Source organism: Plectropomus leopardus, chromosome 11 (genome assembly GCF_026936395.1).
Source record: "Plectropomus leopardus strain MGB_pleo_1.0 chromosome 11, ASM2693639v1, whole genome shotgun sequence".
Lineage (NCBI taxonomy): Eukaryota > Metazoa > Chordata > Actinopteri > Perciformes > Serranidae > Plectropomus > Plectropomus leopardus.
In genome coordinates this window covers 28502577-28528717 of record NC_142186.1, presented here as the reverse complement: position 1 = coordinate 28528717, position 26141 = coordinate 28502577, and the positions used below count along the sequence as shown (strand labels likewise).

At 38.9% G+C, this 26141-nt stretch overlaps 1 protein-coding gene and 1 long non-coding RNA gene across 2 annotated transcripts in view; one reads left to right on the top strand and one right to left on the bottom strand.

Moving 5' to 3' along the window:
- abcb4 (ATP binding cassette subfamily B member 4) overlaps positions 1-24424 on the bottom strand; it is a 26525-nt gene extending 2101 nt beyond the window's left edge. The window contains exons 1-26 of the mRNA XM_042490176.2: positions 22470-24424; positions 22251-22314; positions 20143-20302; positions 19989-20037; positions 19228-19419; positions 18325-18496; positions 16413-16537; positions 14320-14491; positions 13407-13520; positions 10194-10304; positions 9974-10099; positions 8595-8798; positions 8334-8504; positions 7808-7969; positions 7487-7678; positions 6115-6261; positions 5902-6006; positions 5653-5730; positions 5140-5223; positions 4547-4750; positions 4272-4372; positions 4008-4148; positions 2444-2600; positions 2166-2363; positions 686-892; positions 286-432 (exon numbers count right to left, since the gene is read on the bottom strand). Of these exons, the coding sequence (XP_042346110.1) occupies positions 286-432; positions 686-892; positions 2166-2363; positions 2444-2600; positions 4008-4148; positions 4272-4372; positions 4547-4750; positions 5140-5223; positions 5653-5730; positions 5902-6006; positions 6115-6261; positions 7487-7678; positions 7808-7969; positions 8334-8504; positions 8595-8798; positions 9974-10099; positions 10194-10304; positions 13407-13520; positions 14320-14491; positions 16413-16537; positions 18325-18496; positions 19228-19419; positions 19989-20037; positions 20143-20302; positions 22251-22314; positions 22470-22534 (3648 nt within the window). The 5' untranslated portion in view covers positions 22535-24424. The remainder of the gene's footprint in view (positions 1-285; positions 433-685; positions 893-2165; positions 2364-2443; positions 2601-4007; positions 4149-4271; positions 4373-4546; positions 4751-5139; positions 5224-5652; positions 5731-5901; positions 6007-6114; positions 6262-7486; positions 7679-7807; positions 7970-8333; positions 8505-8594; positions 8799-9973; positions 10100-10193; positions 10305-13406; positions 13521-14319; positions 14492-16412; positions 16538-18324; positions 18497-19227; positions 19420-19988; positions 20038-20142; positions 20303-22250; positions 22315-22469) is intronic.
- On the top strand, positions 20159-26141 carry LOC148188295 (uncharacterized). The gene is made up of 3 exons (XR_015777962.1): positions 20159-20285; positions 24400-24458; positions 25580-26141. It is a non-coding gene; the product is annotated as an uncharacterized LOC148188295 (long non-coding RNA).

Genomic DNA, 26141 nt, shown 5'->3' with positions numbered 1-26141 from the left:
GTTTTGAAAAACGCAACTGGCATCTTGTTTTTCATGTTTTTAGCCTTGTTGTATCCTGTAGCTCCTGGTGTGGGACTTTCGTTCACGTAGACCAACGAGAGCTGTTATTTGCACACCAGTGTTTACATGCTACCCCCCCAAATGTTGTGTTATCCAACCGTTGTAGCTTCTTTCAAAAGATATTTCGATTTTGCTGCTAATAATCATTTATCATTAACTTTCAATAACTTAACCCAGCACTGGCAACTGGTTACTTCGTTAGGGTCTCCCGTCCCCAGCACTCACCTTCTCGCTCTCAGTGTCGAGTGCGGACGTGGCCTCGTCCAGGAGCAACATTTTGGGGTTTCGGAGGATGGCTCGGGCTATGGCGATACGCTGCTTCTGGCCACCTGACAGCTGCGCTCCCTTATCACCTGCCTGAGTGTTGTATTTCTGCTCAGACAAACACAGAGGAGGAGGGGTCACATGATATTGATTTAAACATGTTAATCATGTTAAACTTTAGAATGAATAACCTTGAGGTGAGTTGTATTATTTAGCAGTTGTGCAATCATTGGCACACCTACAGACACACTTGTCTCAGTAGGCAGCCTTGTTATGTTGTAAAGATCTCTCCTCGATATAAAAACACAATACTCTCCTTTTATGTCTCTCTGACTGAGAAAAGAGTAACTGAAGCAGTTACCTGAGGCAGGCCCTCTATGAAGCTGTGAATGTTGGCCCCTCTGGCAGCCTCCTCTATCTCCTCCAGGGTCACGGTTCGGCTGTTGTCCCCATAGGCGATGTTTTCACCCAGGGTGCAGTCGAACAGCACGGGCTCCTGCGATACGATGCCTATCTGCGATCTCAGCCAGTGGATGTTCAAATCTTTTACATTTATGTTGTCCAGCATCTGAAAAAGGAGATGTTAGCAGTAATTATTGTAGGCGGGATCAGACTTGATGTCTAAAACAAAGCAATTCTGCAATTCAGTTTTCTTGGCCTCTCTTTTTTAGTTTAGTAAAATATGTGACGCTTTAGCTGTTAAATACTAAACTACGTTCACCAGCTAGTTGCTAACTTTGTCTGCATATTGTTAAGCGCTGTGTAGGTAGTGTGGAGTGGGTTCTTAGGAATATTTCTGGGCTTTTTGCTTTTTTAGATTGGACAGCTTAAGCATGAAAGAGGGAGAGAGAGGGAAAGACGTGCAGCAAAAGGCCCGAGGTTGGACTCGAACCCTCAGCCGCAGCACTGAGGACGTAGCCTCTGTACGTGGGGTGCCCGCTTTTGGCATGCCAAGTTGTCCCCGGCCATGACCGAGTCCACATTCTTCACCTCCTCCTCCTCTTCAGACTTTTTTTCACACACATAAATGCAACTATAGTGACGGCTCAATTCTTTGCTAACATTTTTCTCTTCACACTTCAGCGGAATAGATGGATGACACATGCCGGCCACATTTTTTGTGGATGTACGTCGTAGCCTGCAATTCAGTTGCGTTGTCATCGTGGGGTTACTGATAAGATTGCTAAAATCTCACAGTCTGCAGGAGGCTTTAGGGGAATTTAGGTTAATTTTACAGGAAATTTTACTGGTTATTAATTGAGGTTAAAAAAATACTACAAATTAATAAAATATTTTTGTTATAGACCCCAATATTATACAATTGTAAAACTGAAGAAAAGGCAATAACAAAAAAAGTGAACAGATTCTGTTCTTACCTAAGAACAAATCCCAAATAAGTAAATATTGGACATCATAATCTTTGTGAAAACTGCGTAAGTTGTTTTTCAGAAGTAATCTCTTAAAACCACTATGAAAACTATGAATCTCCACAGAGCAGAGGGGAAGTTCAATGATGAAGAAAACATGAAATATTACCTGAAAATGTATCAAAAATGACCTTTAAAACAGCGACCTTGTGATTACATGGGAGACCAAGAGATAACAAAACATTTTCTGTCTCAAAAGACTGTCAGCATCCCATCGTGATAAAATGAAATGGTCAATACAGTAAAGATAAGCTACACACGCTACACAGTCCTCATATTGTCTCTCGGTCCCCGTCACGTCAGTACAGCGCTGTAAAGCCGCCATAAACACACCGGCCTGCTAACCATTAGCCAGATGACAGTAGGTGAAGAGGCAAAAGTGTGGGTTGACAGAGCGTGGGTGGAGCTGCTCACCACTCTCCCCTCTCTGGGGTCGTAGAACCTCTCCAGCAGCTGGATGGTGGTGCTCTTTCCGCAGCCGCTGCTCCCCACCAAAGCTAAAGTCTCTCCCTTTTTCACCTGCAGATTCAGCCCTTGGAGGATGGGCACATCAGGGCGCGAAGGGTAGTTAAACTTCACATGCTCAAACTGCACGTTACCGTCAAATTCCTCCTGTTAGGAAAAAGAGGAGCAAAATGTTAGCATAAAGAGCTGTGTTGTGAGTGCTGTGTTTAGGACTTTTTGTTGTGTACCGGTTTCTCTCCCTCGTGTGACAGATTGTCGATGGCGGGTTCTTTGTTCAGCAGCATCATGAGATGGGATGCTGAGATTTTGGCCTTGGCGTAGCTTGGAGCGAAGGAGTTGGCCTCTCCAAGAGCCATGGCACCGTACAGGACAGCAGCAACCACACTGCACGAGGAAGTCAAATACACGTTAGTTTTACCTTTCACACTCACGAGTCAACTGTGAAATGGGATTACATAATGTAGGGTAGCACAGACCAATGACAGCCTAGCCTTTGTGTGTACATTGTGTGTTTGTAGATGTTAGTATGTGTAAAGAAACATTATTTCCTCTTTTGTCCTCGAGCCAGCCCGATGAGTTCAGTTTGTTTACTTGAGATGAAGAATTGGCTGTTAACACCTCTAAATATAATAAATGAAGAGGTGCTGACTGTGCAGCTCACAGGTCAAAGGTGCACAACGCGTCATCTTAGTGACGAGTTTAACCTGACTTTTTTACAAATAGGCAGATCATGATTTAGATTTAACACATCATAGTTACATGTTAAATTTGACTATTTTGCAAATGAACAAACTTTCATCATGTCACATGATTTTTTTTTTAATTCTCTTAAAGAAGCCAAAAAATTAAGACTTGTGTTCTATAAAATGTTGAATGGAAGAAAACAATTTACTTTAACAGTTTAGGCAATTGAAATATCCCCTTTTTATTATCCTCTTAATTGGTCCCAACTTCTTTGATTCAGACTGTAATATCTCAATGGGATTAATAACTTTGAAATTTTCTTGGTGCCCAGAGGATAAATCTTACTGCCACCACCAGTTTTGTTGTAGTTTGTAGTTTGTAGTATTGTAGTTTTTGGTGAAAATTCTTACCAAATATTGGATCAACTACAATGAAATCTGTTGTCACCAAACCAGGACAACTTCCAGTTTCAGAAGATGACAATACTTTTTTTTAGACTTTGTTTTGTTGGTATTTTATTATTTTAAATTTTTGTGATAGGAAAAAAATCAAGTGGAATTTCTATTCTGTATATTACATAATACAAATAATACATTTTTGGATTTTGAAATGAAAATCAAATAACTATTTGTTTTTTCTTTGTCATTTCTGTTTCCGAAAGGAAAATCCAAAGACCAAAAAGTTCACTGACCAACCATTTAAATGCATGTATTTTTATAGACTGATGGTAAATAGTGGCTAACAGTTTTATGCCCCCTCAGAGGTGCCATGACCTTCGGACTTCCTCTCATAACAGGTAGAATAGAAATGATGGCGGCGGCTCCTCCCATTGAGTTACATTAGCATCCTAAAACACGTGAGTGTGTCTGTTGGACTGTGTAACTATGTCCTCTGGGTCTAGCACATTCACCGTGGCCCCTCACATACTTCAGGCTGGGGTAATGATTAAAAACCACATGAACAGCCTCTTCTCTCACAGAAATGCTTTGCTCTGATGTAACTATCCGCAACCTACGAGCACACGCAAACTGTTCATTTTTCTCGTCATAAACCGACACTTAATCTTCTGATTAAGAGATGAGACAGTCGTGCTGTCTGTTAACTCACAGAAACACCCCCTCCAGATCCATCCTGCCTTTCATAATGAGCCAAGCTCCGAAGCGGAAACAGCCTGCATAAGCAAAGTAGATCATGGCCTGGCTGAAGGAGAAAGTGATGCCGTACACATGAGAGCTTTTCTGAGAGTTCCTGTACAGAAAATGAAAGATGGCATCAGAGAGAGCAGTCCACAAACTAATGAAATTTGATCAAAATCCATATTTCCCATAGAGATGATAGCTCTATGATGTAAATAATATAATTTTCTCGTACTTGAATGGTAGTTCGAGCTTTTCCTGATATAAAGACTCAAACTTGGGTTCTCTGTTGAGAGAGACAACAGTTCGGATATTCTCAATGGCCTCTGTAGCAACCTGTAGAGACAAAACATACAAACGTTATGTACATACTGGTTGGCCATCGGTTTGGTGTGTTCATGTACAAATTTTTGGCTGAGACACAGCAACATGGGGTTTTTTTAGTTACCACTAGTTCTCTGATGTCGGAGATGTAATGTTACATTTGCACATCCTACACTGGATGCCTACCTTTCCAGACTTCTCCAGCTCCTTTTTGTCTTCGGTAGCATTTCCTGTGAGCGCCTTCATCTCCAAAGCTCCAGCCAATGCCATGACGGGCACCACAGCCAGGATGAGCAGGGTCAGCTCCCAGCCGTACACAAAGGCAATGACCACGCTGGTGCCCATGTTGGCTATGTTTTGGGCCATCATGGCCATACGTACACCTGTAGCCTGAGCAGATATACAGACGATGCAAATTACAAGATCAGTGATTTTTTTTTGGATAATTTACTGGTCTTCAACAAATAGCTTTTGTAGTTACTGGATGTCTATCAGTTTGTGCTGCAGCCAAAATTCCTCCTGAATAAAGCTTACAGTTAGGGCTGGCTCAGGCTTGCCTTGAACCAGCCCCTAGTTAGACTGCTGTGTAGGCAGTTGCATGTTGCTGTTGCTATTCATCTCCATGTGTCTCTCTTTCTCTTTCGCTCTACCAGCAGAAGCAGACAGTCGCCCATTATAGAGTCTTAGTTCTGCTTGAAGTCTCTGCCTTTAAAAAAGCTTTTCCTTGCAACTGTTGCACAGCAGATGACAATAAAGTGCTTGCTATTGGTGGAACTTACCCCTTGTACTTGGGCAGCGTCTGTGGCCAATCTCGTTGTGAGCGCTCCAACACTGTTGTTGGGGTCATCAAACCAGCCAAGGTCCTACAAGGAAACATGGATTAATATTTTCCAATTGGCCATGAAAATAAATCGAATACAAACCAGAATACATTCATTTACATTTAAGGCTTTTATTGAGCAACAGCCATCGGAAATAACATTTTGACCTTGAGTGCTACATTGTTCTCAAATTCCTTCTGTCTGATTTCCTGAAAGCCTAATTTATTTATTAACATTACCGAATAATCAACAAAGTTAAAGTTTAAAAAAAGTATGTAACAGGTTTTTTTTTAATTAAAAAATTTAAATTGAATTATTTTATTTGACTTTTCCAAGAAGTGCAGCCCCAACAAAGAGATAGTAGAGGAAAGGAGAAAGAAATAGAGGCAAGAACAGGATTATGGGTTATTATTAATGTAGATCCCGTGTAGAGCCCTGTGTAGATTTCTCATTTCAAGTGGTAACACATACCTGTCTCATCATGGCTTGAAAGGCCCTGAGTCTCAGTTTAAGGGTCAGAATCTCTCCAGATTTACCAAAACAGAAGCCCTATTAAGAGTTAAGAGACAGAAGACATGAGCACACCTGGACATTGGCATGACCTTCATGTGCATGTGAAGGTTATACTTGTAGAGGCAGTTTTCAAAACTATTCCTTTGAGGGTAATGAACACACTAAAAAAAACGTACATCACATGCATGTTGTGTTGTGCATGTATACCTGTAGAAACATGGCGACAAAGCTTACAGCCCCAATAGCAACAAACATCAGAGAGAAGAAAGAGGTTTTTTGCCTGACAATGTCATGGTCTGGGTTTGCAAAAATCTGAGAAGAGAGGGGAAAAAACAGCTTCTACAACATGTGACAAATACTGCAGTGAAAATGAAGCATTAGAAAAACCTTTGTGGTACATAAATACTGAGAGGAACATACAGTGATGATCTTGGTAAAGATTACGGCGAACATCGGCTGCATCACTCCGTTGATGATGGCACAGATGGTCCCAACCAAAATGTACGGCCACTCTTCAGCATTGAGACGCATCAATTCGAAGAACGACACGGGGGGAACATCTTCCTCCTACAGACAAAGGGAGAGAAAGTCACACCGTCTTTCTCTCTGTCTCTACTAAATAGTAATCCTCAATTAAGTAATTACCTCACCCAAACATTTTTAGGTAAAATTAAACCCGTTAATGCCTGAAAAAAGAAAATCTTCCTCAACCCTGTTAAAAGCCTTTTTTTGGCAAGAATTGATGGACTTTAATAAATAGTGGTCGATGATAGTGCATAATAGCCTGCACACCTAATGCTGATAATGTTGACCCGCCCACACAAATCCATAGAATGTATATAAAGATGGAGGACATGACAGCTCCCCCAAAATAAGGCCAAAAATCTCCATCGCCCCCTGGTGTCTGGCTGCAGTATAGGTCATAAACTCTGTCCCCTCCATGCTAGCAACACATGCCAAACTAAAAACTCCAAGTAAATGCTAAATACATTTTTACCAAAGATGGTTTCTGTCATTTAAGGTAGTTGTCATCACTTTGATGTTTGTTCAAGTGATTGTTTTTCTGAAGTTAGGTTTGGTTATTTATTTCTACTAAAAAAAGGGATTTTCCGCCATGACTGACATCTGTGTTAGCCACTCAGTTTATTCTATTTATTTATTTATTAGATCTGCTTAGTAGTGCATGAAGCAAAAAAAGCTCTATTTCCGTGTTATGATAGTGCCTGCATCTTCTGCATTACCTGGCCCATGGGACTTGCGCACTAGAGAATATGGTGGCAGAGCACAACCGAGTGTGCCCAATCGGGTAACTCCTGCTGGTGGAGCGTCTGACATCCGGTTTAGTGCTTCTCTAACGGTCTGAAAAATTAAATCTTGCAGCTCTTTTAGACTTTCAGAATGTTATTGAACTGGATGGCTTAAATCTAGATCATGAAATTAGTTGTTTCGTGGGGTGTTTTGACGCTCATAAAAAATAAGCCACTGATTTACAAACACCTCTTTCCCAACGTAAGTCTATGGGAAACAGTCTTTCTCAGCTTGTGGGCATCCATGACAGACCTGGACTGTGTAATTCTACTTTTGGATGTTATATAAAATTTACCTCAGAGCCTGGTGCACTTCCTGGGGGCTTGTACGGCTGCGAATGACGTCACCAGTGCAAGGTAATAATAATAATACCAATATCTTAGAGTTTTATAGCGCCTTTCATAGCAGGGGTAAGTGATGACGTGTTGTCCATCTCTATATACAGTCTATGCTCAAACCCAAGAGATATTGCAGCAATTCTCACCTCTGCCACATCGTTCGTCTTGAACTTTTCTCTCTCCTCTTTATCTGCCTCTGAGCCAGTGAAGGAGGAACCCCTTGTGGACTTTCTCCTGTGCAGAGAAGACCGAGAGGGGGACCTGGCTAACAGGCTCTTCTTCCCGTCCGCAGAAGGCTCAAACTCTTCCTCCACCTGCTCCTCTAGTTCTTGAAAGGTCTGCGACAAAAAGCGACAAGAGGAAACCACAGAAACAAACAATATCAAAGACTGACCGCTCTGAAAGTTCCCCTTGAGCTCCAGACCAAACAGATGACATGTCAAAGCGTTTGTGTGTGTCTGTGTTACCTGCATGGTGACCAGCGTATGGTAGACTCCCTTATGTTCCATCAGTTGGCTGTGAGTCCCCAACTCTACAACTTCTCCTTTTTGGAAACCAGCGATAACATCCGCATTTCTGATGGTTGAAAGGCGGTGGGCAACAACGATGGTGGTACGACCCAATCTGACCTGCGCACAGAAATATGAGGGAGAGGGAGTTAAAATTGTGCTTGCAGTGACACGTTTTAATATATTGTGACCCATTTCAGCGCCCCCGCTTTCCTCCGGGTCATTTCCTTGTTTGTTTCGTTTTTGTTTAGATAATTCTCTGGTAATTTTCTTGTATATTTTACTAATTTCTTGCTAATTTTGGGGGAATTTCTTCTTTCGATGCTCATTGCCTTCTTGACATGTTTTTGAAAGAAATCAAGCCAATTTCTTAGGTTTCCAAAGGTTAACTGGTTTTCTTTGAAAAGCACAGAGTTAAACTGCAAAGTAAACCCTGTAGTTGTGTTCTGGACAAGGCGGAGCATGTGTTCATGCATATTTGTACCTTGTCGAGTGCCGATTGCACAATGGTCTCACTCTCAGCATCAAGAGCAGATGTGGCTTCGTCCAACAGAAGGATTTTCGGGTTGCGGACAAGAGCTCGAGCAATCGCAATCCTCTGTTTCTGTCCTCCACTCATTTGTGTCCCTCGGTCTCCAACCATCGTCTCAAACTTCTGCTCAGCGACAAGAGTCTCAATATTAGCAAGTGTTGGACAGACTTCTTAATAAGAACAAAGGACAGGGAGTCATAAAAACAATCATACATCAGGAAGGTTCATAATGAAGTCGTAAGCGTTCGCCTCCTTGGCAGCTTGTTCGATCTCCCACTGCGTCACGTCAAGTCGGCCGTATCTGATGTTCTCAGAGATGGTGGTGGCAAAGAGGACGGGCTCCTGACTCACCACTCCGATCATCTCTCTCAGGTAGCGGACGTTAAGAGTACGGATGTCGTGATCGTCAATAGTCACCTAAAATGCAAGAGTCAAACAAACATAAAACTTATTCTAAATTGAAACATAACAATGTGTATTTGAAACACCATCTCCTGTTGTTGTTAAAATAGCAGTGTTTTTTAATGTACCTATTGAGAGTCTAGCAATGTTATAGAAGTGCAATGCTATATGGATGGAGTACTCCTATGATACAGTGTTGCCTTTGGGTTACTTACCCATTTTTACCCATAACACCCCATACATTCTCAATTATGTTGCAGTATTTTGAAAAAGAGCCAGGACCCTACCTTAAACCACCAGCACTGTTTATATTGTAACATGACTTTCTGGAGGCTATTTAAATCCCTTGGCAGCTTACAGTACGTGAAGAAAGACACACACCAAGACACTGAAAGCTTGACTTGGATATAAAATATCACATGTTCATCATTATATCCTATTAGATATTTCTGTGAAATTTGAGCCTATGATTTCTTGAGTTATGGCCAAAAACATGTTTTATGAGATCATCATGACCTTGATCTTTGACCACCAGATACTAATCAGTTCATTCTTGAGTGCATGAGGGTGTTTGTGCCAAATTTGAGAATTCCCTCAACGCTATCTTTAGATATTGCGATATTTGTTCTTGAACTATCGCATTCAGAAACTGAGACAGACAAGGTCAAGGTGACTTTGACCTTGACATTTGAAGAAATCCCTGTAAGGTTTTCTTGAGCTATCACATTCACAAGAATGAGATGAATCTTTAGTCAGTGGGACCTTGACCTTTGAACACCGAATTCTAATACGTTCATCTTTGAGCCCGCTCGAATATTTGTGCCAAATCTGAGGGAAATCCCTCAAGGTGTTCTTGAGATATCACGTTACACAAGAATGAGACAGATGAAATCATTGGGACCTTAACCTCTGACCCATGACCACCAAAATCTAATCAGCTCATTGTTAAGTCCAAGTAAATGTTTGTGTCAAATCTGAAGAAAGTCCCTCCAGGCATTCTTGAGATATCACGTTCACAAGAATGGGTCGACATACGTACACGATGCCTTCGACCTCAGAGGAGAGGCCTAAAAACCCATTTCAAGTTTTTTTTAACCAGCTGGCATCATAATGTGTACCACAGAGGGTTAAGTCTTAACTGTATTGACGAATCAATCCTTTGAATAAAGTGGTTTATATATATCACTTACAGCTCCTTCCTGAGGATCGTAGAACCGCTGCAGCAGCTGGATCGTGGTACTTTTACCACAGCCGCTGCTACCCACCAAGGCGATGGTCTGTCCGCTCCTCACACTCAGACACAAATTATTTAAGACCTATAAATTATAAAAATGTCAGTTATGAGACACAGGTTGAAGTTCTACAGCCTTTGTTTGAGAGTCGAGTTAACGGTTTCTTTGGGGAACGCACCTTGATGTCCGGCCTCGAGGGGTAGCTGAAGTGGATGTTCTGAAACTCTATGTTTCCTGTGATGTGGTCGGGTTTGTAGCCGGCCTCTGAATAGCTGTCGATGGTGGGTTCCTGTTGAGACAAGAGTTAACTTCATCTTTACTTCAAAAAGTCAGCTCTGTCGTGGTTTGTAGTTTGGATAAAGAACCTGATCTTTATCACAACCTCAAACAGACAATGGGAGGAAGGCTGGTGGGCTGATGTTTTTTCTGCAGCTCTTTGTGTTTTCACTGCTTCTCTCACTGCGGTTAAACACACACACACACACAGCTATTCTCCCTAAAAGGTTGAGCTCTGTGTTTTCCGGAGACTTTGAGAACGTTTTATGTCCCTGCTGGAGGCCTCATTCTTCTGTGTGTTTCAGACTGGACAGTAAAACACCTTTCTGGAGCTGATCAGACGTAACAGAGCGCTTCACAAGACATATATATTTAAATAGAAAATAAGTAAGACTAAAGACGTAAGTGGATCTTAAGTCCAGCGGGAGAGCGTTAATGTGCGCAGGGTTCCTACTAAAAGCAACATTATGCAACTTTTGGTTGATTGTTGACCGAAACATCTCAAGAAACTAAAAGTTGCAAAATGTTGCTTTAAGGCAAGTTGTACTTAAGACTTTTAAGACATTTTGTGCCACTTGAAATGAAATTTAAGACCAGTATTTCAATAAGAAATAAATAAATATTTTTTTAAAAAGACAAAAAAAAAGTGACATCATTGACCCACAGTTAAGAATTATGCCAAATTGTTTACTGTAATTTGAAACATGATTTTTTTTCTATTTCAGTGAAAAAAAATCAGATAATCTTTAAATGTTGAAAAAATAAAAACACTTTGTGGGTGTATCGCAGACGAGGGTAGAACAAAACTGGGAAATACTTGCTGTTTGTAGGCGAGTTTTAGCGATTTTGTGTTTTTTTACTTTGCATGTGAGAATCCCATCGTGCTAAGTTTGAAAAAATGTAAGTGCTTCACTTAGTTACTGTATCCTGTAAGAATTAAGACTACACGAGGATCGATTTTAGACATTTTAATACCAGTTAAGGCCTTTTTTAAAAATTAATAATGTCAATGCCTTTTTAGACTTTTTAAGGATCTGCGTGAACCCTGTGAACCGTGTGTCCATCAGGTTCGAGCTAAGAGGACGGAGCGGAGGTTTAACTCTTTTCAGTTTTGCCTCGGGCTGTGTGCTAACTGCTCTTTTTATTCATGTGCAAACAGATGTACTAATGTGTGCAACATACATCTCTTACAGTCCTTTTCTACACCCATAGATCTTTAGACTTTTCCATTACAGACTGAAAATATATCTTGATTGGTTATATTACTTGAAAAGAAAATATTCTAACTTGAAAAGGTTAGCTGTAAAATTTGGAGATGACTGAATGCGACAAGACAAGTTGAGGTAATTTTGTAATGATTCAACTTTTCTTCTCAAATTCAGTTAAAAATTCAAGGCAGCCTGGACACTAACTTTTTTTTAGATAAAAAATATTTTTTTCTTACAGTGTACTATCTGTTTTCTTGTGTTCGGTGGTCATGATGTGTTTGTTTTCTTTTTTTATTGTGTAGTACTTCCTGTTTTATTTTGATATACACACTTCATGTTATATGTCTTCCTTACTTCCTGCCTTTGTGTGTTTTCCCGCCTGTTTTCTGCCACAGTTATTAGTCCACCTGTGTCCAATCACCCTGCTCGTCTTGTGTCTTTTGTCAGTTTGCTGTCACCTCTTATACCTCTTGTTTCCTGCCTGTTTTTTCAGAGTTTATATCACAGTGCTCCCTTGGTCTTTTGGATTTGACTTCATTGTCTGACTGCTTCCTGTAATTTTAATTTTTGAATGTTAAGTCACCTCATCATCCTGCTGCCTTATTTATACATTCTACATTTGGGTCCAAACCTGCTATACCTGAACTGTGACAGCATCCTGTATCTGTGCTTCTAAATTAACTTAAGTTTGTTGTCACAGTGAAAAGTTTGACAAAAAGCAAACTACACGCAGGTGGGTCTCAGAATAGCTTAAGACAAAACCATCTGAAATAACCTTCAAGTGTTTTCCTTAAACAAACTGCTGCATGCTCCTGAAGCTATGCGGAACATTTTAAACCTGCTCACGATAGTCAAAGACGTGTATGGCGAGACGATGATGTACATGTATGACAGCGGTGCAGTATTTGTAAAATAAAGACCTTATTTCACCTCCTGGTGTTTTCACAGTAAGTTCAGGAAGGGGAGAGCCACAGCTGTGCAACATCAACCAAATGACCCGACAGCAGGTGCTCTAATTAGAGCAAAATCCAGCATCTCTGACTCCAAGCTGTCGGCTGCATCAAAGTGGCTTCCCACAGCGCCAGAGTGCAACTTTGTGTGCTCGGTAATACAAACTGACAACTGTACAGCAGCAAAAACGTCCAAATCAGGGATGCTCAACTTGTTTTGCTTGGGGCCCACTTTTGTAAAATGACAGGAAGCCAGGGGCCAGTTACAGTAGCCCCATACATTTTTCTAGGATTTTAGGATGTTTTAGGACTTTTCTAGGGATTTTGGATAATTCTCTGACTTAAGGATGTTTCTGGGATTTTAGGATATTTCAGAGATTTTAGGATGTTTCTTGGATTTTAGGACATTCTTGTATTTTAGGATTTTTTATTTTATCTAGGGATTTTAGGATGTTTCTGGAATTTTAGGACATTTCTAGGATTTTAAGCTATTTCTATGATTTAAGGGTGTTTCTTGGGTTTAAGGACGTTTCCGGGAGTTTGAGACATTTCTCCAATTTTAGGACATTTCTCTGATTTTGGGATGTTTCTCGGACTTAAGGATGTTTCAAGGATTTTAGGATGTTTCTAGAATTTTTGGACATCTCTGGATTACAGGACATTAGATAGGACCTCTGTTGGGGGGTGCAAGGGATCCTCCGCTGTCACTTTTTTTGATAGAAAAGCTCTATCTCGATGCTGTTTTATGCACACTGGCATCTTCTGTACACTAAAAGTACAAAAATAATTCCCAGTGTGAATCACTTTATTTTTTACTGTGAACTAGAAAATGATTGGGGTGCCACCTGGCATCCTATTGGGGCCAGATTTGGCCTGCAGGCTATAAGATGACTATCACAGATCTAAATCAAATCTTTTGATGTGTGTGTGATTTTGGGAAAATGTTGCATTCCTTACGTGATCAATAATGCTGTACACTTTATGTGCAGCTCCTCGGGCGCTGGCAAAGGTCTCGAAGTTAGGAGAGGCCTGTCCCAAAGTGAACACTCCGATAAGCACGACGAAGAACACCTGAAGACACACACAAATCAGTGTTAGCTGCAGTAGCCTTCTCTATCAGAGTCTCCATGGGCCAGATACATAAAACTGTAGATTTATAAAGCTGTGTGTACGCCTGATTCTGATTTATAAATCTCAGTCATTGTGGCACAGGAAGCATGGGCACAAGCCTTATTTTCAAACCCACAGTTCACCATAAATGGACATAGAAACACCCTTAAACAGCTGTTTGCATATTTGCACATGTGCACCATTCATTAAACCTGTCAGTCAAAAATACAGCAAACAGTGTGCAATTTCACCGACTGTGTTGCATCGGTGACAGAGCAGCTGCTATTATGCAAAGCTGTGGATTTTTGTTGTGTCCTCACCACAAATTCATCACATTTTTGCTAATCGCTGTAGTGGGGAAATCTCGATTGTCATTATTACTAAATGTCAGAAGGATCAATGATTCATTTATTGCACTCATGTGGAAACAAACTTTACAAAGTGCTCCACATGATAAAATTAAAACTGCTAATAGGGAGATGACTGTAAATGACAAATAATGCTGAAATGGATCACGCATAAATAATTTAAGATCAACTTTATAAATGCACCTTTGACATTTAGCAGAACGCAGTGTAGTGTAAAACTAGGTGTACGCCTGCTCTGAAGAATGCGTGGGGTACGCACATTCTCACCCTAAATTCCCCCTTCACAAATACCAGTTTATGTTTGGGAAGAGGCGTACGCATGGTGTTTTATTCATACACATTGTTTATGCATCTGGCCCCTTAAGTTTTAATGGAAAAAAATGTCTACTCACAGTGAGTAAATTTCCAATAGTGTACTCCCCATCCAGGATGAGCTTGCTTCCGTACCAGAAAGCCAGAGCGTACGACAGGTAGACCACCATATAAGTGAAGCCCATTGATAAGTTAGCAGACGTCGCCTTCTTTATTCCCATGCTCTTCGCATCCTCCAAATTCTTATTATATCTGTGGTGCAACAGGCAGAAGAAGGAGATCCAGATTAAGACAACTTTATCAATCCTGCTAGGGTCAATTTACAGCTTGCTGTGTACACACAGTGTTGGGAAGGTTACTTTTAAAATGTAATAGGTTACAGATTACTAGTTACCCTGTTTATAATGTAAAACTTTATTTTAATAACTTCATCAAAGTAATGTAATTTACAACATTTTATTACTTCTCTAACAAATGTTTTGGGCAATAAAGCTGAAAAGACGTAAAATGTCAAGTGCATAATTGTTCTGCTTAAATTTGTCTCAACAGCTTTGCTGACCCGCGCTGTCAAAATAATCTACCAAAGGAAGGTATTCCTGCATGGCAAAAAGATGTAGCAAAATTATCACCAACATTTTGATTAATAACTGTAATTTAATTACATTTTTTGTTTCTCAGGAACTGCAACTTATTAAAATTACATTTATTTTGTAATTTAATTACTAAAAGAAGTTACATGTAACTATTTATTCCCCAACACCATAAAGATACAGTAACATGCAGACAAAAAAGATTAATAAAAAAAACAGTTATTCAGTGGAATAAAGGAATCTATAAATATAATAAAGTTAAGTTTGATTATCAGTAAAATAAATAAAATTAATTAAATAAATTTAAAATATAAAGTAAAATAAATAAAAACAATTCATAAAACATTTACAGAGAATTTAAAAGACAAATTGCAGAATGTCGCTTTCTGGAGGATTTGTTGGTCACACAAAGTGTTCAGGTTCCTTTGTGTCACTCCCGTGATCTCAGAGCAGATTTTAACAGTGCTATTTGACCTGTTTCTGTCTTTCAGTATGAAGCTGTAAAACCAGCAGATGAATGAAAAACAAAGAAGGCCCTCGATAAAGGAGTGCTAGCTCAATGGGAAGTTAAATATAAATTAGATTGTTCTGACAGTAACAGGACCCTTCGGCATCAACAAATGGCTCCTCAGTAGAAAACACTAATCTAATTCTATGGGTTTTTGATGGGTTTTATCCAGTTACAGCTTTGCAGGGGCTATTTCCTAGACTTTGATCACTTTGTAAACCAAGATATATTTGGCCTGCACAGATGTTTTGCTTTGCTGAATAGAGAATAACCACATTTGTTGTAAAATCGTTCCATTAGATTTATGATTTATCTAAACTTGTTGTTTTGATTTGAAGGCAAAACACTTTGCATTTGGATATTCCAGCACTGATATTCAGCTATAAGGTCGGTGCATTTTAATTGTTATTTATTTACTATCAGTCATGTTTGGCTTGAACTGTGAGACCTGGGGGGCCTGACAGCAATCCCAGCAGATATTTCACATCTCTGTCACTGCTGGGGAGGCAGAAGCAAATGCTGCCAAGTTGCCTTGCAGCCCCCCCCCCTCCACCAGTTCTCAACATTTTCCATGTTACGTCACTTGATTCAAGCACAAGACAGTTCGTGGCAGTTTCGTAAATAGATAATCCTGATCTCAGTGGGTCGGGCTGGGCCCAACTGGATTTGGGAAGAGAATCAGAGCTCTACCTCCATGCAGGGGGCGGGATCAGCTGCTGTATAACAGGGACCGTAAATGATTATTATTGCCATGTTATGCTATTGTTTTTAAAGCACTGACAATGTGTATGTTATATGTTACACTAGGGGCCAAAGCTGTTGCGTTAAATGTCAGGCCCGTCTGCCTTTTGTTTCCACAATGCTGGCATGCTGTCATGAATCACACACTGGAGTAGCATGATGCCGCTGTTGTGTGGCTTCGTGTAAAAATGGAAGTATGGCTCTAAGAAGAGACTTTGTAGCAGCCCTGTAGCACAATCTCTGTAATAAGGGCTTGTGTCATATATCCATTAGATAACAAATTGAGAATCCCTGGTGGATTACCTCCATCTGTACATACAGCATATAAACGTACCTTTTGATTTCTCTTTCCTGACCATTGAAGGCGAACACTGTCCTGACAGCAGAGAGCACCTCTTCTGCCACAGCTCCAGCTTTAGCGTATGCACTCTGCTCTTTTGTAGTGAAAGTCGCCAGCACCTGCATCAACATAGAGAAAGACATTATGCTATTAGGAATGAAAGTAATCCCAGAAATTAGAAAACTTTTTCGGGTGTATGCTATTTCTTGGAATGAAAAAGTACCATCTTTGGTCCGGTATCGAGTTATTATTAAAATCAATGGTGGTGGTCTGTTTAACAACAGAAAATCTAAAGCGAAACATCTGTACCAACTCTCATGAAACTCGTGCAGTATAATCCAAGTCTCATTCATACACATGTATGCCATACATGTATATTTTCCTCCAAAATAAATGCATTTTTACTAAAAAAAAAAAAAGAAAATAATAATAATAATAATAATAATATTGGAGTCTGGCTTTGAGGAGAACAAAAAAGTATTTCACTCCCACTCACAACCACTAATGGCAAGAAAACAGGTTTGGCAGCAAAGAAAAGCAAAGTAACAAAAGGTGATGCAAAACAAGAGTAAACATTGATGTGGTTCTCCACCACTGAGAGAGCCCCTGGGGAGTAAAAAGAAGAGGTTTAATGGTGAACTTCTCATTTAAATCTCTTTTCCACTAGAATTGGGGTTTTTCAAACATGGCAAAACCCACTAAACATAGGCAATAGACTGATTTCCCATTGCCAGTAGACCAGAGCTGTGTACACTGCTCTGCAGCAGACAAATATGCCTCTCTGTGTGTTAGTGTGTATGTATGTTTGTTTTATAGTTTGTCACGTTCAACCGCACAGACAGGTCAAAAAACAAATTAGTAAACAGTAGAAAGCAGCATGGAGGCCTGTGAAAATGTTATGGCAGTTTATTAAGTCTTCTATATTTGGTCTTTCTCTCAAACTTGTGTACACTAAATTTGGAATGATACAAAAGCACTGCTTCAGTGAAGACGGACCGTATTTTGTGGCGGCCTCTCATTGCCTTTGCCTTGCTGGCAAAGGGGCTAAAATTTGGGTGTTCGTCTGACTGGTTTGTTTCAATTGAAGCAAACTGCAGCCAGAGCTAATAAATACCCATGATGACAGCAGTTATTTGACCGAGGTGTTAGCTGTGTGCCATATCAAGTCATTCACGATAATACCTGTATAATTCCTAATATGATAAGAAAAGTGACGCTGTTTGGCTGGGGCATCCCGAATGTTTTAAAAACAGCCTCTTTTAGATTTATTGCTCAGACTAAACTCTGTCTGCAGCTCCTCTAAAGAAATTAGATAATTTTTGTTTAGTTTTTACTGAATATTTTAAGTTATTATGTTTATATTGACATATAAAGCTATTACTCTTTGTTTCAGTTGTTTGTTCTTGAAATTACTAATCAAATATTCTCTATTTTTGTCATATTGTCAAGAATATCACTATTGCAAAATTACTCTGAAATATTGTCATATTATTTAAGGCCATATTGCCCACCCTCTCTGGGTGTGAATGCCAACTGTTAACTTTCCCATTATACAAAAAAAGTCAGATTTTGGCGAGTGTTAATGGTTTTTTGTGCAGTTGGAAAAGGGCTATTGATTGATAAGTAATATCCAACATTGGCTATTTAGCAAAATGTATCTTCGGTGCAACTAATGACAATACAAATGGTACTGAGAAACATTTCGAGTGGCATCAATATATGGTTTTATGATGGTTGTTTTCTTGCTCCTTTGGTCTTGCTAACCTGCTGTTAGTTAGTAGCTTGCTTTTTATTATATCACTGATTACTGTAAATTTAGATTTTATGGACCAAGTGGTAGCAACGTATTTTTATTACATATTGCAGCTTTAAAAAAGCCACACAAAGACGATAGAGAGACGCTTACCTTCGAGAAAAGTGCTGCTGAAATTCCCAGCAACGGGCTCACAGCCAGGATAACGAGAGTGAGTTTCCAGCCTTTGATGAAGCCGATGATGAAGGCTGACAGTAAGGTGGAGAAGGCCTGAATAAGCTTCCCGGCCTTGTCGCCAATACCCTCTTGGATCTTGTAAATATCACTGCACATGCAAATACAAACAAACAAGTTAGCAAATTATCTTCAGAAAACTGCAACATTTATGTATGATAAATGAAAGGAAAACCATTTTGCTGTTAGGCGATAACTAGTAATAATGATAATAATAAAAAAATATAATTGTATAGAGCCTTTTATACATAAAATGTAGCTCAAAGTGCTTTACACACACACACACACACACACACACACATATATATATATATATATATATATATATATATAAAAAATCATTATACTGAACATGGATACAGATACATCAGGAAATTAGTTGCAGACAGGCCAGGGGTGGACAACAAATAAAAGAAACATAAATTAATTAGAAATGTTAAACAAAAGTCAAAACAGTAAAAGTGCATTAAGAGCAAACTTTTTTTTTTTTACTTTGGATGAAGGATCATATATATTGAGATAATAAGAGAAATCCTTCTTCATCAGGCGGTCAACAGGGAATTATTTAGCAAAAATTTAGATGTTTAATTTTTTGTTCATCTTTTTGACTGCTGGTTGCAGTGGTGCCCCGACTGCTAAACATCAAATAATTGTTTATATTAACTCTGACGTATATCAGCATGTGACTCCTTAACTCTCCACACTGACAAAGTTTCACATAGATACTTAAATGGCAAACTAAATTTTGATAACAATAGTTAGTTGCAGCTCTTCTTTACAATAATACTCCTGCATATGAAATGGAGTTTGTCTGCCACCCACTCTGTGAGACGCGTGTTGAGCTCTCCCGTCTCGACGACATCGAACCAGCCGATGTCCTGCTGCATGATGCGGTGGAAAAACAACTTGCGGATGCGTGTGGCTTGCCGGGCGGCTGACAGGCTCCAGAAGGCCACCTGCCCGTAGGCTGCCACCAGCACCACGAAACCCATGATGGAGTAGTAGATGGCAAACCTTAAAGAAAAAAATACTGTGACCAGGGCTGTCAGACGATTAGTTTTAAAATCAGATTAAATGATGAATTACAGTAGTTAATCGTGATTAATTGCATTTTTAATCGAATGTTAAAAATTCCATTATTTTGCATTTCAAAACAATATTGAAGCCCATTTAAACAAGGAAATGTTATTTTCACCAGTTTGTCTTCATTGAGAATCAAATGAATGTAAAGACATTTAATTTATGATCTTGACTTTTTAAATTTATTTTAAAACAGTGCAACACCAAACATAGTAAAACTGCAACTGGGTGAGAGGAAAAATGCCTAAAAAACTAAAACAGACATAAAATAGCATAAATTACTAAGAATTTATGCTATTTTATGTGTAATCGCTGGAAGATTCCTGATCTTTCTGCCTATTGAATGTAATGTTGATAAATTTTTTAAAATATTTGTTAAGAGTTTTGTAAAGAATATCAATATATAAATATAATTCTGTTCTATTACATTATATTCTTTACGAACCTCTTAAACAACATTACATTTGATATTTTCACACTATAATGATCACATAAAGTCTTACCTCGTCATATCAGACTGTAAGGTGCTGTTTACATGTATGTTGGGCATATCTGAAGACAAAAAGTACCAAAGGACGTGGTTAAAAGGTGTCATTTTATGTTTAATTATTCATTTCAGTCAGTTAGGTGTGCCGGTGTCTGTAACTGAAAACTCACTGTGGTGGCTGATGTTGTTATGCATTGCAGAGTCCTTTATAAAGCTGTCTGTCATGTCCCCAAACACGATACACATGAGAGGGAGCAACACACCGTGGACCATGGCCAGCACTGTCCCAACCAAGATCAACACAATGTCCAAGGTGCTCGCAAACCTGAACTACACAAGACCAAAGACAGAGCAGCAGAGATCAGTATCTGTGTGCTGTAGATGCTCCTGGTTATTTTCTGAAAAGTCAGAAATGTTGAATTATTCACTCAGAATGGGCAAAGACTTTAAACTGTGCGCAGCTATTATATTCTCACAGCGGGGGGCAGGTGGAGTCGAACAACAGGAGGATGTGTCACACTTCCATCCTCTCCCCCACCCTCCTCCTCTTACCACACACACACACACACACACACACACACACACACACACACACACACACACACACACACACACAGTGCTGTTATGCTTGTAAGATCAAACCACTTACAGCCTTACAACACAAGTATTAGTCTCTTCTTCTAAAAACCAAAACAGCAGTCCCTATTTTCTGTTGTTTCACACACATAACGTAACATTTTTATTGGATTGTATATCACACACAGAAAAGCGTTTTTTAGAAGTTCTCTACTGGTTCCACTAAACTAAGCTGAAGAACCATTTATGCCCCTGTATGGTTCTTTAGAGGATCTCTGCTGATTCTTTCCCAAATAAACTAAATGAAAGATGAAGAACTAGTAGAGAACATTTTCAGCCTATGTTTGGTCATTTTAAAGGTTTCTTTACTGGTTTTTTTTCTTAAGTAAACTAAACTAAACTATAGAACAAGCATTTGGCCATTTAATCACCTGTATGGTTCTTTAGAGGTTCTGGACTGGTTCTTCCCCCCAAAAACTCAAGTAAATTAACCGAAGAACTAACAGAGAGCCCGTTAAACCTCTTTATGGTTCTGTAGAGCTTGTGGATGGGTTCTTTCTCAACTTAACTAAACTAAACTAAAGAACCAATAGAGAACATTTCCATGGTTAGTTAGAGGTTATCTACCAGTTCTTTCCCCAGTAAACTAAGCTAACCCAAAGAACCAACAGAGAGCCTGTTAAACCCCTCTGCGGTTCTTTAAAAGTTCTGGACTGGTTCTTTTCCCAAAAAACTAAACTAAGATAAACTAAACCAAACTGAAGAACCAATAGAGAACATTTTAAGCCCCTTTCCTTGGAGGTTCGCTACTGGTTCTTTCCCCAGGTAACTAAGTTTAACTTAAAGACTAGTAGAGAACATTTTAAGCCTCGTTGTGGTTCTTTAGAGAATCTCTGTTGGTTCTTTCCCCACTAAACTAAATTAAACAACTTGTCAATAACCTTTTAAGACTCTATTTGGTTCTTTAGATGTTCTCTAGTGGTTCTTTCCCCGGTAAACTATGAGCTAAGCTAAAGAACAGAGAACATTTTAGGCTCTGTATTGTTCTTTAGAGGTTCCTCACTGGTTCTTTGTCTTAGTTTAGTTTAGGCTCATTCAGTTTAGTTAGGAAATGGTAAAAACACTACATTAAAACAACACAACGTATAAGCAGTATATTTCTAGAGGATGACACACTTAAGCAGCAGCTCTCAACCTTTTTGCCAATGTGCACAGTAAATATCCCACATATGAGACATATTGTGTTACTCAGTAAACATTTAGTTCAGGATTCTGAACCTTTAAGCCAACATTTCATAAGAAATTATTGTAAACCATTTACATTTTAAGCGATTGTGTCATTTAGAAGCATATGGACTCCACCCTGGTATTATCTGACATCACTTGAGGGTGCACAGACTCAAATATTTAAAAAGCAATATGCTGCCATATGGCACCTTTGCGGTTTTTACAACCTATAGCACTATGTGACCATGACAGTGTGGCCTATAGAGCACCTTTAAAAGAGGGGTGCAATACACTATAGCACCTAAACAGATTATGCTGTAATCACATGTCAAAGGGAACCATTAGTAGCATTCTTGTTTAGAGTGAAAACAGTAGAAATAATTAAATGAAGTTATATTAATTTCCTCTGTTGAATAATTGCAGTGCATAAACACCTGGTTTGGATAGACAGATGACTGATGATGAATGAGCTTACCACAGCAATGGGGCCAACCATGGGCATCTCCTTTTCTTTCTCCTTTTCATCCTTCTTGCTTTCACTGGATGATATAATAAGCATGGTGCATTAATATAACGTCTACTTGCATTGAAAAAAAGATAAGTGAGACACTTCGTCAAGGTTTTAGGCGCCGTTTTAAAACCTTGAAATCTGCTAAACTTGTTGAAAGAAAGCGAGAATTTAACTTGTATTTACCTTAAATCTCCGTTTGGTTCGTGTTTGGCTGCATCCAGCATTTCCATTTCGTCCTTCCCTTCCATGTTTGGGTTTGATAATGTCACGTCTCAATATGAACAATTTTTATTATCCTTTCTTAGATTAAAAAAAAAAATCCATCAAATCACCGGCCTCTGGTTAACTGGCTCAGTCTGTGGTTCCTTGCAAAGGCTTAACAGTTGACTGTTTTGGGACAAAACACGTGGAGGTTAAAGGGGAAAAGTAAAATAAAATACAAAATGGAAAAAACAGCAGGTTAGGGCACCCACTGTTGCACCACCGACCTCTGTCAGTCCTCCGGTCTATTTTTTGACAGAAGTGATCACACACGCGCGTCTGTCCAGCCCTTTCTCCTGCTCCTCCTCCTCCTGTCTCTCCTCCTCACGTGTCTTTATCTCTGCTTGTCTCTATCGCAGGACAGGCCTGTGGGTTTGATGAAAGCGCTGACTCTTGCCTTCTGCAGAGAAATAACGTGCAGATTTTACTCGCGCTTTGCTCGTTCGCGTTTTTTATGCGTCTCTTGGAGAGTCCTGATCATACTGACTGAAGTCTGTGAGCAGCACAGAGGGGCGCGGCTGAGGGTACAGTGTGTTTCCATGCCATAAACCTGTATGTTTCACCTCACCCAAGTCAAAGGAGACGAACACAATTCGTGTTTAAGACGGGAAGATCGATTGGCTTGATTTATTTCAGAAACATGGGAAATAGGCGAAGAGCAGCTTCACATGGAATTACCTAAAAATTAGCACGAAAATTTGAAAAAGTATGAGAAAATTATCTTAAGTGATAAAATAATAATAATAATAATAATAATAATGATAATAATAATACAATACAAAACAGAACAAAAAAAACCGTGAAAGTAAAAGAAAATATTTTAAAAAATAGAAAAAATGGACCCAATAAACTACTTAAAATTGATCATAATTCTGTAAAATAATTTACAATTAATTTAACATACCTAATCATTATAATCCGTATAATTAGTATATTTTATTAGCCTACATTATGCAGGGCGTTTCTGGAAAAGTTGGGGTTGTTCAAATATTTGTGAAAAGCGTCTGAATGCAGCAAAAAAAGATTTCAGAGGGTTATTATAGGCTGAGTTATAGTGTTGAATAAAGGCTAGAGAGGTGTTTCTGCAGAAAGTTATAATATCACAGTGACCTTGTCCTTTGACCTTCAACTACCATATTCTAATCAGTTAACTTTTGAATCCAAGTGGACATTTGTGCCAAATTTGAGGAAATTCCCTATAAGGTGATTCTGAGATATTGTAGAGACAGACACAAGGCCACAGTGACCTTGACCTATAAGTTCATTGTTAAGACTAAGCGGATATTTTGTCAAATTTTTAAGAAATTCCCTGAAGGAGTTCTTGAGATGTCGAGTTCACGAGTAATGGGCTGGCCAGAATTTTACAAGGAAAAGTTATAATATTATGCCATTAAACTCTTAAATGTACAAGAAAACAAAGTGGCATATTATGGCAGAAAAGTCAAGTTAGCCTTTTTTTTCTCCTAAATGTACACATTTAATCATTTAATGACACAACTTTTCTTGTAAAGTTATAATTTCATTCTTGTAATATGACTTTTCAATTAAGTTATTGTTTTTAATCATTTACATTATAGATTGTCTGAGAGAATTCATTATTTGAATCCAAGTTTTCACAAACTTTGGAGACATGTAAAAACTGAATCTTCACTCCTGCTGATAGTTATTTTCCCACCCTAAAAACAGGTTTTGAATGTTTACAGGTGTATTTGTGCAAGTTTTGCATTGCTTGATGCAAATGAACATGAGAACCAGAAGCTGCAAAGCTGATCGGTTGCCTGTTTGTTTGAAGAAGTAGTAATATTGACATTTCTCCTTTGTATACTTTTTATCTCCATGTATTGTCACAAAGTAGCCCAGGGAACCTGATTAGAGCCGAGTCCACACAAGAGATACACCCGACAAACAAAGGTAATTAACTCAAACTGAACTCAAAGCAAACAGCAGGAGAGGGACATCGGTGTGTGGAGGTGTGAGGTCCGTGTGGTGTTGTTGGATGAAAAGCAGTGATGGACGGTGGATGTCCTCTGCTGTAGGAGACAAACTGATGGTCCATAGCCCGAGGGCCCTCCATCAACTGACGACCCTCATAAAACTTGTCATCCTGTTGTCTTTAGATAAGCTAGACCAAAAACAGTAGGGGAAACTGAATAATGTTTCTAAATGCAGTTTTAAGGTACTTTAGGGGCTGTGCTTTATTTTTATGCAGTTTTAAGGTACTTTAGGGGCTGTGCTTTATTTATCAGAGAAGGGGGGTTGGTTGGGGTGTGGCTTCATTTCTTTTTAATCTTGACCCTCCCCAGAACTACAAATACTTGACATTGCACCTCCTTGAGTGACTGAAGGAAATGCATGACCCCTCTTAAAACAAAAAAAGGCCCTAATCTTTAAAAAAAAAAAAAAGATATTCCCCTTAAATGCAGGTATAGGAGCAATGCAACGAGCAAACAGCATAAGTGAGAGTTATTACTAAAAAAAAAAATTCTTCAGCAAAATGTAAATCCTTCGGACAAAGTTACAGCTTGAAAACTAGTTGAAAAGAGCTTTGGTTTTTCACCACTGCAATTTAATGTTGTTTTTTTTTAGGATCAGGTTGGCGCAAATTGTTATTTTTGCTGATATTTTAAATGAGACATCTAGAATAAAGTGATTTTTATGACAGAAGATTTGATTTTGTCATGCAAGATGTTTCAAGGACACTCAAGAAATTAAAACTCATCAATTACTAATTTTTTTAACAGTCTCTGGCTGTGGTAAATGGTGAAAAAAAAGAAAAATGTTTAACAAGAAAAATGTTTTTCAAACACACAAGCTGGATTTGGAGTTGAGATATTATTTAAAATAAATGCAAAATACAACCATTTACTACTACTAATAATAATAATTTTAAAAAATTATTATTATTATTAATATTTGAAAATTGTATCAATGACTGAATCAAACCTGGCGCTGTTTCAACCGTCCTCTTTGTTTTGTAATGGGGTCGGTTGCTGGTTTTGTTAATATTCTCTTGCAATGCTGTTTTCCTGCAGGCAGAGAAGAAATATTTAAAGAGATCTCGGTTTTAATAAGGTCCAGAGGTCACAACGATAAGAATTCTCACAGTGAATCTCTACTTAATCTGTCTGAAAGGATAAACAAAGATAAACTGAGTAGGTGAGAATAGGTAAGAACATGTGCCATTGACACTGCTGATTCTTGAGTGCATGCGTGATATCAAATCATCAGTTTATTTTTTGATTGCAAGTCATAATGTTTTCTCCATTTGTGTCATAGGTTGGAAGAGTCATCAGTCGAGACCTCCTCCACACAGGAGAGACAGACGTCACTGAATTAGGTATTAAAATGGTCATTTTGTAAACCTTAAAAGGTCTTAACGAAGAGTTTTATAATCATATTGTATCCATGGTTTAATCTCTTGCTGAACTCTGACAATGTCTTGATAAAGGACCATAAAGACAGACTTCACCCTGTGTTATCATATCCTATCAAGTCCTCTTCATTCCTTCTCTCCTGTCTTTGTTAAACTTTCCTTTGAGAGTAACTGATATCTGAGAGTATGAAAAGCACAGAATAAAAACTAAAGCTACTCTT